At 41.2% G+C, this 16775-nt stretch overlaps 1 protein-coding gene across 4 annotated transcripts in view; it reads right to left on the bottom strand.

Annotated features, from left to right (window-relative positions):
* Window positions 1-16775, bottom strand: part of LOC125451614 (von Willebrand factor A domain-containing protein 2-like) — a 55400-nt gene that overhangs the window by 18633 nt on the left and 19992 nt on the right. For 2 of the 4 annotated variants that reach the window (XM_048528938.2, XM_048528966.2), the window contains 6 exons: window positions 15547-15654; window positions 11402-11419; window positions 10746-11309; window positions 6790-7341; window positions 2488-2556; window positions 982-1222 (listed from right to left, as the gene is read on the bottom strand). In XM_048528938.2, coding sequence (XP_048384895.1) covers window positions 2546-2556; window positions 6790-7341; window positions 10746-11309; window positions 11402-11419; window positions 15547-15654 — 1253 coding nt within the window. In that variant the 3' untranslated portion in view covers window positions 982-1222; window positions 2488-2545. Of the gene's footprint in view, window positions 1-981; window positions 1223-2487; window positions 2557-6789; window positions 7342-10745; window positions 11310-11401; window positions 11420-15546; window positions 15655-16775 lie in introns of those variants that run through there. The other 2 variants (XM_048528948.1, XM_048528957.2) reach the window with 1 other exon arrangement.

Genomic DNA, 16775 nt, shown 5'->3' with positions numbered 1-16775 from the left:
TAAGTAAGCCACCTTCACTCCTGTACTCAAGTTCTCTTGTGATGAAGGCCAACATATCGTTTGCCTTGTTGCACTGCCTACTAGTTTTCTGTGACTTATGAACAAAAACACTCAGGCGTCTTTGGTCATTAACTTTTCCAATCTCTCACCATTTATAAAATACCTTCATTCCTCTTACCAAAGCAGATAACCTGTACACATCCACATTACATTCCAGCTGTCAAAGTCTTGTCTCCCCATTTAGCCTGTCTAAGTCCCCTTGGGCATTCTGGTAATGTTTTGATAAAAATAACTGCATACATCTCAAAAGAAAATGATTTAAATTTTAATGCATGTTACTAAGTTAGGTTAAATGTGATTTATAAATTCTGGTGATGCAATTCTGTGTTGACTTATTCTTCAGACTTGTTTACTAATGAGTAAAGAGAGCAAATATATTGCAAAATCAGTGCTAAAACACAACCGTCAAGTTGTATCTGTGCAAAAAGTGAAAAGCATTACAAATTATTGGACATTTTATAAGAAATAAATGCAAAATTTTTCTGAGTATACTGCTGTGTATTCTGGACTCTGTCGTCAGGTCCAATACAACTACAACTGTACTAAAATAGCTCAGTATAAGACCTGAAGTTGTGGTGCTGGCCCAGCGATTTTACAACTGATGGTCTCTGTAGCAAACAACTGCGGCAAAAGACAAAAACTGAACATGCTTATTTACACAAAAATGCAGGCTGTGAAAAATAGAAAGTAAATTTCTGTACTGGGGACTTTTTCCAAGTATTCAAAACAATAAGCTGGATTTTTTTTACGATAATAAAATGTGAGGCTGGATGAACACAGCAGGCCAAGCAGCATCTCAGGAGCACAAAAGCTGACGTTTCGGGCCTAGACCCTTCATCAGAGAGGCTTCATCTGATGAAGGGTCTAGGCCCGAAACATCAGCTTTTGTGCTCCTGAGATGCTGCTTGGCCTGCTGTGTTCATCCAGCCTCACATTTTATTATCTTGGATTCTCCAGCATCTGCATTTCCCATTATCTCTGGATTTTTTTTAAGTTGTGTTCAATCTGAAGATGCCTTGCATCAAAATGCAGAAGGTAGGAGTTCTAACGATTGAAAATCTAAACGTCATTCCCATTTTTCCAGCTTTTCTTCAGCTGAACAAAATTTCTTATTTTCTGGATATCTCAGAGACTGGTTGTTGTGAATATTGTCGAAGAGGCCCTGTTAAATCAAAAAAAACTATCAATATAGGTGAACTGTACTCCACATAATGACCTAAACTTCGATACTATTGCAGGATATTTACTAATAAACACTTGTGCTGCAAACAGATGCATCTTTTATACCTTTTCTTTATGCTTTCATGGAATATAGTGTCATTAGAGGCCAACATTTATTGTCCATTCTTAAGTCCATCCCTATAATGTCTATCTTCCCTAGGGAGGCAATGGTCTAGTGGTATTTTTAACCCTCAAGAATTCAGCTAATGCTCTGGAGACATGGGTTCAAACCCCACTGTGGCAGATGGTAGAATTTGAATTCAGTTACAAACAATCTGGAACTAAGGACATAACGATAACCCTAAAGCTATTGCTTATTGTCAGGGGTAAAAACTATCTGGATTCACTCACGTCCTTTGGGGAAGGAAGTCCGCCATCCTTACCTACATGTGACTCCAGACCACAGCAATGTGGATAACCCTCAACTGCTCTCTGGGAAATTAGTAGTGGGCCCAGCCAGTGATGTCCACATCCTGTGGGTGAATTAATAAAAAAGGGCCTTTGAGAAGGTGGTGGTAAGCTGCTGTCTTATGTCTGTCAATGACTGCAGTCATTGGGGTGTGGTTAGACTCCAATGCTCTCAGAGGTAAGTCAAGCATTTTGAGCCAACAAGTGAAGGAATGGTGATACAGTTCCAAGTCAGGATGGTATGCAGCTTGGAGGCGAACTTATAGGCGGTAGGAACAAATTACTACAGATGCGGTGCTCTTAATGTCCTATTCTTCTAAGAAAGATATTGCAGGTTTAGAAAGACTGCCAAAGCAGCATTGATGAATTTCTGCAATGTATCTCATAAAATGATACACAGTACTGTTATGGCCTTATTACCTCAACCAGCTTGTTTCTTCTTTATCTAGTCCCCCTTCCTGTTTCCCTTGGAGGTTTCAGCCTTTTTCAAAATCAAACTTGCCTACTCAAAAAAAAGTTAAATGCCAATATAGAACAGATGCTTTTAGTATTCCTGACCTTCTTGGTTATTAGAATCACAGTGATATAATCCATTAGCATTAATACTTTCTGATCATCAAAGCAAGATAATTAGTTGGCTTCAAAATTCAATTAATTTGTTTTGAAATCAGGAGGAAAGGTTATTTAAATTCATTTCCATTTTCTAAAGTTTATAAAACAGAAAACCTATAACAGCTCTGCTTCCTAATTCTCAAACAGATTATGTTGCTTTCAAGAAAAAGTAGAGAAAATAAATACCTTAGTATAGCTTTTGAAATTGTCCTTTTGTTTTTTGAGGCAATGAGAAATAATGCCACTAAGCAGGAACTGCAAGGAAACAAAGAAAGACATTGCATCAGGAGAGCGGACTGACCAGTGTTACTCCATCTTTATAAATTAGGTACATACTGACAGTATGGGATTCAAATTCAGTTCAGAGTCACAAGTCTGGATGAAAATAACCTAGGAGTTTAGAACAGGCTTCAAGTAAAACTTTTAATGAAGGCATTCAAAACACAAGGATAGTTGAATGGAAATATTTAATCCTGTTCATTGAACATCACAGAATTTAGTTACTGACAAAAAGGATTCAAAACTGATGTAACTCTGTAGAGCTGGTATCCTGTCATCAAGTCACCCTTCATTTACAGTTGGCCAATCCTTGCCTCAGAGAGAGTCAGGTACAAGAGTGTCAGTATTTCTGACACTTGTCCATTTTATATGTCAGCGAGGGCTCCTCGATTGGACCAGATTAACAGTTCCAAAATTGGGGAACTCACATTCTCTGAGGTCCAGCTGGCTGATCTCATTACAATCATGGCAGAAACCTTCAGTGATTTACAGAGACCCAGCAGCTAGATTCAATGATAAGAGGGTTCTAATGACAATGATAGTAGCTACTATTGTGTTATCTAAGAGGCAGGCGCAATGCATTTTGAACACTCTGTCCAGTATCCAGGTAGAGGAAAATGTTGTAAATGAGTGTAAGGGTCTGAAAGGGCTAATGCTGGTGATTGCTTCAAGCACCACCTGCAGTAATGTCATATTGAACTGATTCTTACCAGAAATTGACTAACTGTCATTTTTGGTGAGTTTCACAGGAAGTTTCTCTTCGTGAGCACTAATGGGTTTTCTTATGCTATCTTACCAAACTCACCTCATTACGAAATAACTATGGTGGGCTCTCCGCCCCCCCCCCCCCCCCCCCCCCCACCCCCCGCAACCAACACCATCAAATTTCCCATTTGGCTTGAGCAAAAGTTCTCATCACTGTCTGGATACCTTGGGATCTCTGGCACCATCTCCGAAGTACAGCATCACACTTAATCATGGGTTGGAGGTCCAGACCTGCCCTTCATGCACTTCGCAGGACAGCAATTACAAAGCAAAGCTTCTTTGTGCACATCGGTGGTATGGCTGACATTTCAAAGTGCACACAAATGCATATTCTTACATCCATCACTGTTGAAGAACCAATCTACAGAGCTTATCCATCCTGAGCCATATTGATCTTACAGGTCTGTCTAAGGGAGTGTTAATCTTTCTCCAATGCCCAATATCTTTTCATTGTTCAGTATGGAACATTCACATACTGGAATGCTTTCAAACAGTTCAAAATACTTTTATTCAGCAACAGCAAAAACAATGTATTTGCCTCTTCCAACAGGAATACACTGCTCGCTGTTCAAGCAACAACAAACTTATAGTCATTGAGTGATCACTGCACCAAGCTCACAGGAACTGGGAGTCCTCAGTGTCAATTAACTCCTCTCTAGCTTATGGCCTCTGATGCTGCTACTCTCTATCATGAAGAGTTTGTTGTTCCATAGAAGCCATTGAATCCCTATAGTATGGAAACAGGCCAGTCAGCCCAACAAGTCCACACTGACTCTCCAAAGAACATCCCAGCCAGACTACCCTCCAACCCTATCCCTGTGATCCTGCAATTCCCGTGGCTAATCCACCTAACCTACACATCCCTGGACCCAAGGGGCAAATCAGCATAGCCAATCCACCTAACCTGTGCATTTTTGGATATTCCTCTAGCTCTATGTTCCCGGCTTCCTCCATGCAAGATTGATTCTGTTCTCCCAGCTCTTCAGCCACCATATCTCCTCATTGCCTGGTTGAGGTATACAGAGGACAGCATGCCAGGGTTATGTAGCCCACAGTATCTGGCAAGGCTTCACCAGACTGATCCAAGCATCAGAACCATATCTTCAGGAGGCCTGTCATCTGCTCCACAATGGCCCTAGTTAAACAATGGGCTACATTGTATTAATGCTCTGGGTCAGTCAGAGGAACGCACAACAGTCAGAACCATGACCACACAGTGTAGTTCTTCTCTGCTAATAACTTCCCTTGCAACTTGTCTCACCCCTCAAATGCAGCAGTAACATGAGAATTTGCAAAGATATAGGCTTCATGGCTGCTCCAAAAAACATATGAACGTATAAACAATGAACAAGAGTAGGCCATTCAACCCTAACCCTGCGAATCTGCACCACCATTCAATAATGTCACGGTTGATCTGGTTTTAACCACCATTTTACATTCCTGCATATCATGGATAACATTCCATCTCCTCTGTACTCAAGAATCTATATAACTGTCTTACAAAGATGGGAAATCGAAACACTCACAACTGTCTGAGAGAAAAAGCAAATCCTCAGCTCTGTCTTAAGAGGGTTCTATCTTAATTTTAAACTTTGACCCCTAGTTCTAGATTCTCTCACAAAAAGAAGAATGCTTTCAGTATCCATTCTGTCAAGTCCCATTTGGCTCTTGTGTTTCAATTAAGTCACCTCTGACTTTTCTAATTGTCAGGGGATAGGGATCCAGTCTGCCCAGCCTTTCGTCATAAGACAATGCAGTTATTCCAGGTATTAGCGCACTAAAATTTCTCTGAACTGCTTTCAACACATTAACATCCTTCTGTAAGTACACTCACCGGTACTGTACTCAGTATTCCAGATGTGGCCACATCTTCAATACTTGTATAACTGAGGATCAGGATTTACATGTAGTTGGAAAGGCAAGGACTGATTAGGGATAGTCACATGGTTTTGTGTGTAGGAAATCATGTCTCACTAACTTGATTGAGTTTGAAGAAGTAATGAAGAGGATTGACGAGGGCAGAGCATTGGACATGACCTACAATGATCTACAGTAAGGCGTTTGACAAGGTTCTTCATGGTAGACTGGTTAGCAAGGTTAGATCACACGGAATACAAGGAAAACTAGCTATTTGGGTATAGAACTAGGTCAAAGGTAGAAGACAGAGGGTGGTCATGGAGGGATGCTTTTCAGATTGGAGGCCTGTAACCAGCAGTGTGCCACAAGGTTTGGTGCTGGGTCCACTGCTTTTTGTTATTTGTACAAACGATGTGGATATGAACATAAGAGGTACGGTTGGTAAGTTTGCAGATGACACCAAAATTGGAGGTGTAGTGGGCAGTGAAGGAAGGAGGTTACTTGATCAGATGGGCCAATGGGCAGAGGAGTGGCAGATGGACTTTAATTAAGCTTTATTTGAGGAAAGGCAAATCAGGGCTGGACTTATACACTTAATGGTAAGGTCCTGGGAAGTGTTGCTGAACAAAGAGCCCTTGGAGTACAGGTTCATAGTTACTTGAAAGTGGAGTTGTAGGCAGATAGGGTAGTGAAGAAGGCATTTGGTATGCTTGCTTTATTTGTCAGTGCATTGAGTAGCAGAGGCTGTACAGGACATTGGTTAGGCCACTATTGGAATACTGTGTGCAATTTTAGTCTCCCTGCTATAGGAAGGATGTTGTGAAACTAGAAAGGGTTCAGAAAAGATTTACAAGGATGTTGCCAAGGTTGGAAGGTTTGAGTTATGGGGAGAGGCTGAATAGGCTGGGGCTATTTTCCTTGGGGTTTCAGAGGCTGAGGGATAACCTTGTAGAGGTTTATAAAACCATGAGGGGCATGGATATGGTAAATAAATAAGACCTTTTCCCCAGGGTGCGGGAATCCAAAACTAGACAGCAACAGTTTAAGATGAAAGGGGAAGATTTAAGACGGACCTAAGGGGCAACTTTTTCGCACAGAGGGTGGTGCATATGTGGAATGAGCTACCAGAGGAAGTGGTGGAGGGGGGTACAATTACAACATTTAATAGGTATATGGATGGATACATGAATAGTAAAGGTTTAGAGGGATATGGGCCAAATGCTGGGAAAATGGGACTGGATTTATTTAGGATACTGGCATGGACAAGTTGGTCTGAAGGATTTGTTTCCATGCCCTGCATCCCTATGACTTTATGACTCTAAAAAGACTTTCAGCAAAAGCTGATGCTGTGTCTTTAACTGCTTCAAAACAGACTCCAAATTTCAATATTGGACATATATATATATATGGTGACAGTGAGACTGAAGATTATAAGAAGTTATAGACCAAGATGAGATATTATGCTACAGACTCTATTGACAACTAAGGCTTCTCAAACATAGCTCATTTTCAGCCATGCACAGTGCTAAAATTAAATCTCATATAACAGTACTCTGCAAGTTTAAAAACAGGATAGGCGCAGCTTACCTTCACATATTTTCCGTACCAAGTTGATTTCATGATGTTTAAAATCTTCATAGGAATGAACAGGAATCACAAATTTGCGGCTTCCTGCAATTCTGAGGAGTGCTGTTGCCCGAGTGTCTGCCATTCCCAGTGCAATTACAGTAATCCCACTGTGTCGGAGTTCTTCAGCATTCGGAACAATATCATCTGAACTCTGCCCATTAGTAATCACCACAACGACCTTGTTGATTCCTGGCCTTGCTCCCTTCTGGATACTTAAGGTATCCTCCTGTATATATTTAAGAGCTTTCCCGGTGTGAGCACTCCCGTCTAGAAATGGGCCTGAGCTGATTGCCCTTTTAATTTTTCCTTCACTGTCAAATGAATCCAAGTTAAAGAGAGTTCGGGGCTTGTCGCTGTAGATCACCATAGCAACCTGTGTGAGGTCTTTGTCAATGTCAAAATGTGAGACAATGTTCCTCACAAACCCTTTTATTTGTCGAAAATTCTGTCTTCCAGCTTGACCAGAAGCATCGACTGCAAATACTAGATCTAAAGACTTGGAAAAACAATCTGTAAAACAATGAAGTCACACACTGACGTATTCTAGTTTATATTGCACCATATGGTAAAATAATCTCTTTCAATTTGTCCAGAGTTTCTGTGAACACAACAACATTTACATCAATGCCATTAATAGCATTTTGTACATGAATCTTTACTTTCCAGCTTCCAGCTGTTATAAACCCCAAGGTGATACAGATTTCAAACAAAAGATGTCAAACAGGAAAAGAACTTACTGGCAAAACTCAGCAGATTTAGCATACTCTTTGTCAGAATTTGAAACATTAACTTTGCTCTCTCCCCACAAATGTTGCCAGAACTGCAGAGTTTCACTAGCAGTTTCTGTTTTTGCTTCAAATCTCCATCTCCCATAGGTCTTTGTCTTATAAAACAAAGGATGTCTCTGGATTCTTCATGTTTTCACTGAATTTTCGCATAAGCGCTCATTTTCTTTCACAGAAACAGATTTGGAAGGGTGAATGTTGTCGGTGTTGTAGGGAATACAAGGAGTAACAGTGCTGGACTAGGAAGAGGAACCACCACCGACCGTTCTCAGGCTATGGTTAGATCAATAAGAATATAAATATGAGAGAGTACATGGATGATGGCAGAATGGCATTGGAGGAGGAGGGTGTAGTGAACTGTGACTAAAGCTGGGTGTGAGGTCAAGAAAGAGTGGGGATGATAGTCTGCCTCCAGTCATGTTAGAGGCTGTTTCTTGACTTTGCTAAGAGCCAATATGGCACAATGGCAGGAGTTGACACCTCAACGGAAAGATACAAGCATGAAGTACATGGATTTAGGAAGTGAAAAAGATTCAAGGACATTAGGAAGCGAAGACAGAGATGGCACTTTGAAATGTTGGAGAGATGAAAGGACTTTATGAGGAGATAGCTAATGATAGCAGGTTTGAAGGCAAAACTAATTAGCAAGAGAAAAGCACTAAAAATATTGACTAACATGACAGTTAGAAAGAGAATTTGGATGTCCAGTTAATTAGTGAGAAAGAGGGTTGATAGATCAGGAAATAAATCTTTTGGATGACCTGAGCCTGAGGGGAGTTTGGAGAGACATTAGAGAAAGTTAGAAGGTCACAGCTAAGGAAGGGGAAACTTTAGTAAGAGTGAGGTAGAAGAAGGGATTGAAGTGATATGTTCTCAATCTTAGTGACAGAGGTTCCTGAGCACTGGCAAGTGTTGGTAGAGGTGAGAATAGCAGAGATAGGCAGCGGAATATGTATAAGATTTTGAAGAAGATGTTAATGTTTACATTATCTTGAGTTTCCGGTGAGGTGACACAGTCACTGTCTGGAGGCAGTGAATTCTATGGTAGGCTACAGATCCTGAAAATCCTAGTAATAATGTCTGCTTTTTGATGTAGTTGGAGTTATTGCTGTCAGGCAATTAATCTTCTTGTTAACTAAGATCAGTGAGCTTTCTGTAGACTCTATGGTTGTGTATCCTGTATGGCTATCAATATTTTGTCTAGAATCTGTCTAATGATGAAAGGAGGATTGGTAGCAGGGAGTTATCTCTAACAACCCTCACTCTGATCCACATATTGGCAGAGGTGGCATAAAGCATGAGATGGCAATCAGGAAAGTACCCTTTGGTGACCAGCAACACAGATTCGACTTTCTGAGGAACAGAAGATCCAGACAAAGAAAATATTGAAGACTGACTGAGCTTACTCGTTTCAGAATGTTATCATTTTAGGAATACACAGTCAGTCAGTCAGTTAGCCTGCAACCGAAATGTGACTACTGACAGGAAAAGACTGCAGCAACTGAGGAAGCAGAAATTGGACAAGTTCAGCAAGCCAAATATGAGCAGTTACACCAGGTTGATCTTAATTTAGTCTGCAGTTTTCACAGTCAGACAGTGGAAAATGGGAGGAGGTTGCTGGAATCATTCAATCTGGAGCTAACAAATGGTTGGGGGTTTCAGCGACAGATGAACTCCAGCAGTGACGTACAACCTTACAAAATTGACAAGTGGAGTATCATCACCACTGAAAGCCCCAAGTGTACAGAAGAGAGAGAAGCAATAGATACAAAAATAGACAATTAGAGATCAGGTGGGGAGAGCGGGTTAGAACCAAGGGAGCAGGAGAAGTTTGACAAAGGTTCATCAAATGCAAATTAAGCACCCTGAGCTTCCTTTCTGGATTACAAAGCAGAGGCAAATGTAACTGTGCTCACAGCTAAACTAGGTTTCACATCAAAAAGGCTGCCTTGGAGGAAGAGGTCCACTATCCTAATGACTGCCTATCCAATTGCTGATCCACATTCTCATCAACCACATCTTGGGCATCTACTTGCACCAGCAAAAAGGTGCTCACTCATTAAAATCAATTAAAGTATCAGAAAGGTCATACTCAGGTGCTTCACCGAGCACAAGCGGGAATACAAACACAGTACTGTCATTCCTCCAAGCAGAGAAATGGTTACCCTCCTCTGAGGAGCAAAGGAACCCACATCTTTGAGATCTAATCTTCAAAAGGACAGTGTGGCAACAGAATCAAATACTTGTGCAGCCAGCAGTAAACGGTTTTCCTCAAATATGGTCGAGATGATGGAAAAGTAGGTGTCCACACCTGCATCTCCAACCAACTACAGGAAATTTTTGTAACCTTGACTTTCCTGGAACCCAATCAGTAGGCACAGACTGACCGTTCCCCGGTAAAGGCAGAACGATCCTGGAGCAACCAGGAGTAGCTTGGACAGCCAAAGGCAAGTCAGTGGCTGTTGATTAACTGAGATGTATCTCTAATGGATAGACACCTGCCTTAGACTTTCAAATTAGATCACTTGTTACTGCTCCCAAAATATACTGTGAGCTTGCTGCCACAGATCACCATTGAACAGCACCCAGCATAATTACAGTGATTATAGCCTGTGGACGCTAAGAACTCTAAGAACCAAGATAAATCTTTTATGTTTTGAGTTGAATTTTGTCTGACCTCTTCCTGTTAGTTCAAATCTATAGCACATCAGAAAATTTCCTCTGTGCAATTTTCTTCTTTATGAATGAAAGCGAGTGTCTCCTGGCTTCTAATTCATACTTTTTTTCTACTTCACTTTTTGACTTTACTGTACATTACTGAAGATATTAGGGCAATATGATGCTGAGAATTTATACCCCATTGAAAATCTAGATACAGAATTAGACTTGGGGACATGTCACTTTCCATCGTGGAATCAGAGCTTGTCAGGATTACCTTTTATTCTCTTATGATTGCCTCAAACCGGGTGCATGTATTGCCATTGTCTCTAATTTAAATAACAGGAGCCGCATTTCTGCTGTAGCAAGTCACCTCATCATGCACACACCCACATCTCACCCAGATGTGGCCTGTACTAAAAAGCACATTATTAAACCCTAAGCACCAACACAGAAAATAGGACAACTTACCAGGTGTGTTAAATCCACATATCTTTCTCCTGAGCTCCAAAACCTTACCGTAGAGTTCTTGTGGTTCATTATATGCAAATACAAGCTGAGCATCTCCAGCTATGCGGTTTAGTTGATTTTGAACGTATTTTTTTCCAATGGACAAAACAAGTATCTCCTTTTCTTTAGTGTGTTGTGCAGCGAGTAGCACTGAGTCATGAGATTTAGAATTGGAAAACACTACAAGGACATGAGGAACATTCATTCGAGAGACTTCACCGAAACCATTGTCAGCTACATATTGCAGGGCTTTTCCAGTGAATGTCTTTCCACCATTAAAGGATATGTTATCTATTGCTTTAAACAAACCATTGAAGTCACTGTACTGTCCCATTCCAATCTCAATGCAAACGTTGTCACTATACTGAGCAAATCCCACTAAGAGTCTTGCTGAAGAAGTTGTGATGGACTGAAGAAGTATTTTAACAAAAGCTTTAGCTTGAAGGAATCCCTCGAGGCCCATGTTCCATGAACCATCCACCAAAAACATCAAGTTAACAGAACAGTCCGTAATGCCAGCAGGAACTGCATGGGGAAGGTAAATCCATTGTTTCATTAGGACATGGCTTTGAAATGGGCACATTCCATTTAATGAATTGTGTTAGTCTGATACTTACTCAGGTACCTGTTTCCAGCTGAATAACAAAACAATAAAAGATAATTAGTGAAGAAAAGTTCATGAAAATTGATACAATTGCTAATTGTGCAGGTTTTAGCAACCATAGTCCCTTTATTAATTATAGTCTATGAAGGATATTAATTGCACAGTTATCAAAAGACATAGAATCATGAAATTTTACAGTACAGAAGGAGGCCATTTGACCAATCATGTTTGTACTGACTCCCGAAAAAGCTAATCCCCTTCTACAGCCCTATCTCCTCGGCCCTCTAAATTTATCACTTTCAAATAAATATCTAGCTTTCCTTTGAAACCTCCTATGGAATCTGCCTCCACCACTCTCCCAGGCAGCAATTCCAAATCCTAACAATTCTGAGAAATGAACACTTTCCTCATCTCACTCCTAGCTCTCTTGAAATTGTGATCCCTAGTTGTTAACATAGCAAACTGAATAACATAGGAAACAGAATATCCTTCTTTATTCTGTCAAAATTGTTCATAATTTTTTACACCTCACTAATCTCTTAATCTGCTCTGTTCCAAGGGGAATAAGCCCAATTTCTCTAATTTTTCCTTGCATCTAAAATTCTTCATTGACATGAGCCCCGAGGTCCCTCTGATCCAGTACTCCCCTCAAAGTTGTACTCTAGAGCCTGGATTGTCTCTCTGTGTTTCTTTCACCAAAATACATTACCTCACAATTCTCAACAATAAGTTTAAATCATTTCTCATATACAGCATTTTTGTTCAATTAACCAAGATCCAATTTGTCAGGGAACCAGACTGTTATTTCCATCAATATTTAGAGTTTGTATCAGATCACTTGACCTTTCTTTTGCAAACTAAGCCCCTCCCCACACTTGCTAGTTGTCCAGGCTACAGACAGTGATGTTCCTGATATATTTGAAACACTAAGATTACTTTATATGCTCAGATCTGTATACCACATACACAATGCTATGACAGTACCTGATGTTTGATGTCTGCTTTGTCGGACCGATGCATTCTAAGGATGACACTGAGAGGTATGATTGGTGATGTGATAGATTATATTCTGCGCTATATTCTTTAATGCTGCTGCCTGCAATTTCTGAAACTAAAGCAACAAAGCAGGGAGACTTTTTTTTAAAAAAAAGATTGGCTCACAGTGGGGTGGGGAGCCAGCCAGAAGGTTGGTAGCCTATTTGCTGTAGCAGCAGGCTTTACAGACACTCAGCCACGTCATTTGCAAACCACTTCCAGCTTCCCATCTTTCCAGATCAATAAGGGAGGGAGAGCGTGGGGTCAGAATGGTTGGAATCTCCATTGTTTCCTGAAGAGCCAAGAGAATGGATAGAACCCTGGGAAGGTTGCACCTCCCTCCTCCCACCACCCCAATCACCTCCACAATAACACTCAACACTGGAACCCCTCAAAGAGGTGTCCTTAGCCGCCTCCTGTACTCCCTGTACGTCCACGACTGCGTTGCCAAATTCCAAATGAAAGCCATCTACAAGTTTGCCGATGACACCACCACAGTGGGACGGGTATCTAACAAAGTTGATTAGTTGAGTCAAACCACAGAAGGGAGATAGAGGGCTTGATGAAGTGGTGCAATGAAAACAGTCTCTCAACGTCAGCAAAACTAAAGAACTGATCATCAACTTCACAGAGAAAGGAGGAGAACACACCCCCAGCTACATTAACAGAACTGAGGTTAACAGGGCAAACAGCATTAAATTCCTTGGAGTGATTATACTCAACAACCTGTCCTGGACATCCCACATAAATGTGACAGTCAAGAAGGTACAACAACACCTCTTCTTCCTCGAGCGGCTCAGGAAATTTGACATGTTCATAAAGGTCCTTCACCAATAGGTGCACCATTGAATGTATACTGTCTGGGTGCATAACGGCCTGGTATGGTAACTGCTCTGCCCAGGACCGTAAGAAACTACAGAAAGTGGTGTGCACAGCGCAGACCATCACGAAAGCCAGCCTTCCATCCGTGGTCTCTGTTTAGATTAGACTCCCTACAGTGTGGAAACAGGCCCTTCAGCCCAACAAGTCCACACTGCCCCTTGAAGACCCATTCCCCCTATAACCCACACACCCCTGAACACTACAGGCCGATCCACCTGGCCTGATATCTAACTCAACAGAAGCTAACTGACTATCTGTGGTACGTATTATGTGTACTTACATATCTGAAACAATAAACACTATGTTGGTAGCAAGTGGGCACTAAAAGCTGACAGTAAGTAGATGCGAAAGGCTGAGAGATGACAGAAATGTGACTGTTCATTTTCTAACAGTCATCCATCAATCTGTGTGAGTTTCGAGCTGTAGTTATAACTGCGCCTGAAATACAGCGCTACATTATGTACTGAAGCACAGTGAGCACGCTACCACTGGTAACTCTTTGAAACAAAAACAAACAAGAGGCTTTTGTTGATCCAATTTAAAGTAAACAGTGGTTAAAAGTGCTGAATGACAGAAAATAAAATTGCTCCTCGAAAGAGTATTTATAGAAACACACAAATAATACAAACCAATCTGCACCTGTGTTCACACATCGGTTGATTCCACCGGTCTCTTTTCCCCAAAACATTTTTTGAAAACAAGGCGGTCATTATTCCCTTTTTATGGGTACGACTGCCACCAACAGGCAAACGTCTGTTACTACAAGCCAGTAATTTTTAATAGGACTAGTGGAGTCGATGCAAACATAGAAAGGCACTACATTGCTATATAGATTCTTAGACTGGCACTTCAGACAGCATAAAACAACCAACAAAGGGAAATCAAGTACCTGAACATGGATTGGCACATTTTTAACATTCTGTCAGAATTTCAGCTTTTAAAACGAAATCAATATGTTGTCAATTAACAAATAACTGATAAAGAATGATAGGCAAAAATCCATGCCAAAGAAACTTCCAAATTTCTGTCCATCAAGACCATAAGATATATGAGCAGAAATAAACCATTCTGCTCCACCATTCAATCTTGACTGATACGTTTCTCAACCCCATTCTCCTGTTATAAAAAACTGAAGTTTTCAACTCTATCCAAATGATCTAGCCCAAAGGAATGGACAACATATGGCAGAATTGACACTAGTATTTGTGAGAGATCTCCGTGTCTACGCGCTTTGTACTGTGCGGCAGCATGTGGCTTAAGCTAAGGCAACTGGTGCTGCTCATGTGGTCCCGTGTTTGAGGTGTGAGATGGAACACTGTGTAAGCAGCTGTTCCACAGCACTGAGCTCTGGAGGAGGCAAATTGTGGATCAAAGGAGGAAGAGTTGCTTTCAGAAGGTTGTAAATCACTGTGAAGCAACAAAACCACAACCTCAAACCAAGAGCAGTGAGCCCAAGCCTAGCCCACTAGCAATGAAATGTTGTTACTCAAAACCTGAGAAGCTAATAAACAATAATAAACTCTCTGATGAAGGGTCTAGGCCCGAAACGTCAGCTTTTGTGCTCCTGAGATGCTGCTGGGCCTGCTGTGTTCATCCAGCCCCACATTTTATTATCTTGGATTCTCCAGCATGTGCAGTTCCCATTATCACTGAAGTTAATAAACAATGCTGCCCATTGTGTTCTCCCTTGGCAAATTCCGCAAAGTTTGGGGAACCTGTTCTCTGACTGCTGAAGACACAATCTTAGGTTTAATTCCAAAGGAATTGCCTGTTTAAATCTGTAAATTATTTACCCAGTGGCTCCACATTAATTTCCCATCTACTTTTCAACTCACTGTGACTAATTGTGGACGTGATGGTTGGGAGCCCTTCAGCTTTCTGACCCAGGAGCACAGCTTTCATCACCCCTGGCCCAAGCCTGAACCTTTGGTCAAACTAAAATTCTGCACAAAATGTTTGAAATTGCAGAATCAGTTTCAGACTGAGAAGTAAGAATTTTTAGGAAAGGAATTTTTGAAAAAGTATCACAGATGCTTGTCATTAGTCTTGAGGTCAGATTCTTGAGGTCTACCAATTCTTTCATTTAATCCTTCAATCCGATTTCTCCCCTGAAACATATCCCATTATCCCATTTCAAACCGTTCACTTTCCTGGAGTTATCTGCTTTTGCATTTTATATGAAAACAAGTCACATAATTGAAAATAAGGATTTTAATTCAATATCTTATAAAAGGTACTCACTACAGTGTTTGTCCCCCCCATAACCGAGGGGACACAAACAGCTGTACTCATCCACGGTCTCTGAAACACACGTGCCTCCGTTATGACATGGAGCTGAATCACAGGGATCTGTAACAATATACAGAAAATACATTTCATATTTGTGTTAGTATATGAAGAGATAAGGATGGTTTAGCATTAACACAATAAAAATGCAAACATTTTGGTATATTCAAACATGTATCAAATCCTTGATTTATTCAAAATAAAAGAATTTATAAAATAAAACTGGAACTTTTTAGGTGTCAAATTTCTACCATCTGCAATATTTTTCCTTTTGCATAAAATGTTTTCTTGTCACTGAACAGACCGCTTTTCTTTGTGCTGCCCAATATCTCACGTTTTCCCCAGCAAAGTGTAAGTATTCTGTTTCTGGTATCCACTGGTCTGAAAGCACACGGGCAGTCTGAGGATTCTTGTCCACTGATACTGTTTTCGCTACAGCTTCTGTTAAGCTTCTCTTGAAGGTACTTCAGCAGACATAACCAGGAGCAGATGATTAAACAGGCCATTGTTGACATTCACACATTCTAATGAATACTGTTCCAAGCATTTCCTTCCCTCCAATATATTTTGTTAATCTCACCATAATCAAGTGAAAAATACCTCATTCTCATTCAAATTGAGTTGCTGTAACAAATGGCTGCGTTTTATGCTCATCCACTGGTGAGTTTCAAAGCAGGAGGCTCAGTTATAACCAATGTGTGGTCTGCCCACTAACCACCATCCATCTGTCTCACCCAGTTTTATCAGAGTTGACAATGAATAGTCCATCCACCAACCAGCCAAGTCAAGCCCTTATGTGGGCATTTAATGGCTTGTGTTAAATTCCTCAATTTATATCCTCTGTGTTTTAACCAGAGGCACATGCCATGTTGTCAGCCTGGCAGATTTCTCCACACCGGAGGTAGGCAGTAGGTAGGCCCCATCCTCCAAGGCCCAATGAGCACATCAGGAGCCCTCCGCCACCCATCCAGGTGATTCCTCTTGAGGCTGACCTCCTGCCATTGCCTCTCGAGCCCCACTGTACTCCTTAGCCCGCTGCCAGCTTTGCACCCAGCCACATTCCCAAATTCTGACCAAATCCCATATGCCCCTGTCCCTAAGCACCTGCTCAGGTGACCTCCACCTGGCCAACTGGTCTCCAGAGGTTCTTGACGAGCAGAATTCCCACCTTCAGCCCGTGAACC

This window comes from Stegostoma tigrinum, chromosome 1 (genome assembly GCF_030684315.1).
Source record: "Stegostoma tigrinum isolate sSteTig4 chromosome 1, sSteTig4.hap1, whole genome shotgun sequence".
In the NCBI taxonomy this organism is placed as follows: Eukaryota; Metazoa; Chordata; class Chondrichthyes; order Orectolobiformes; family Stegostomatidae; genus Stegostoma; species Stegostoma tigrinum.
Note: the sequence above shows the minus strand (reverse complement) of the source record. Positions and strands in the feature narration are given on the sequence as shown.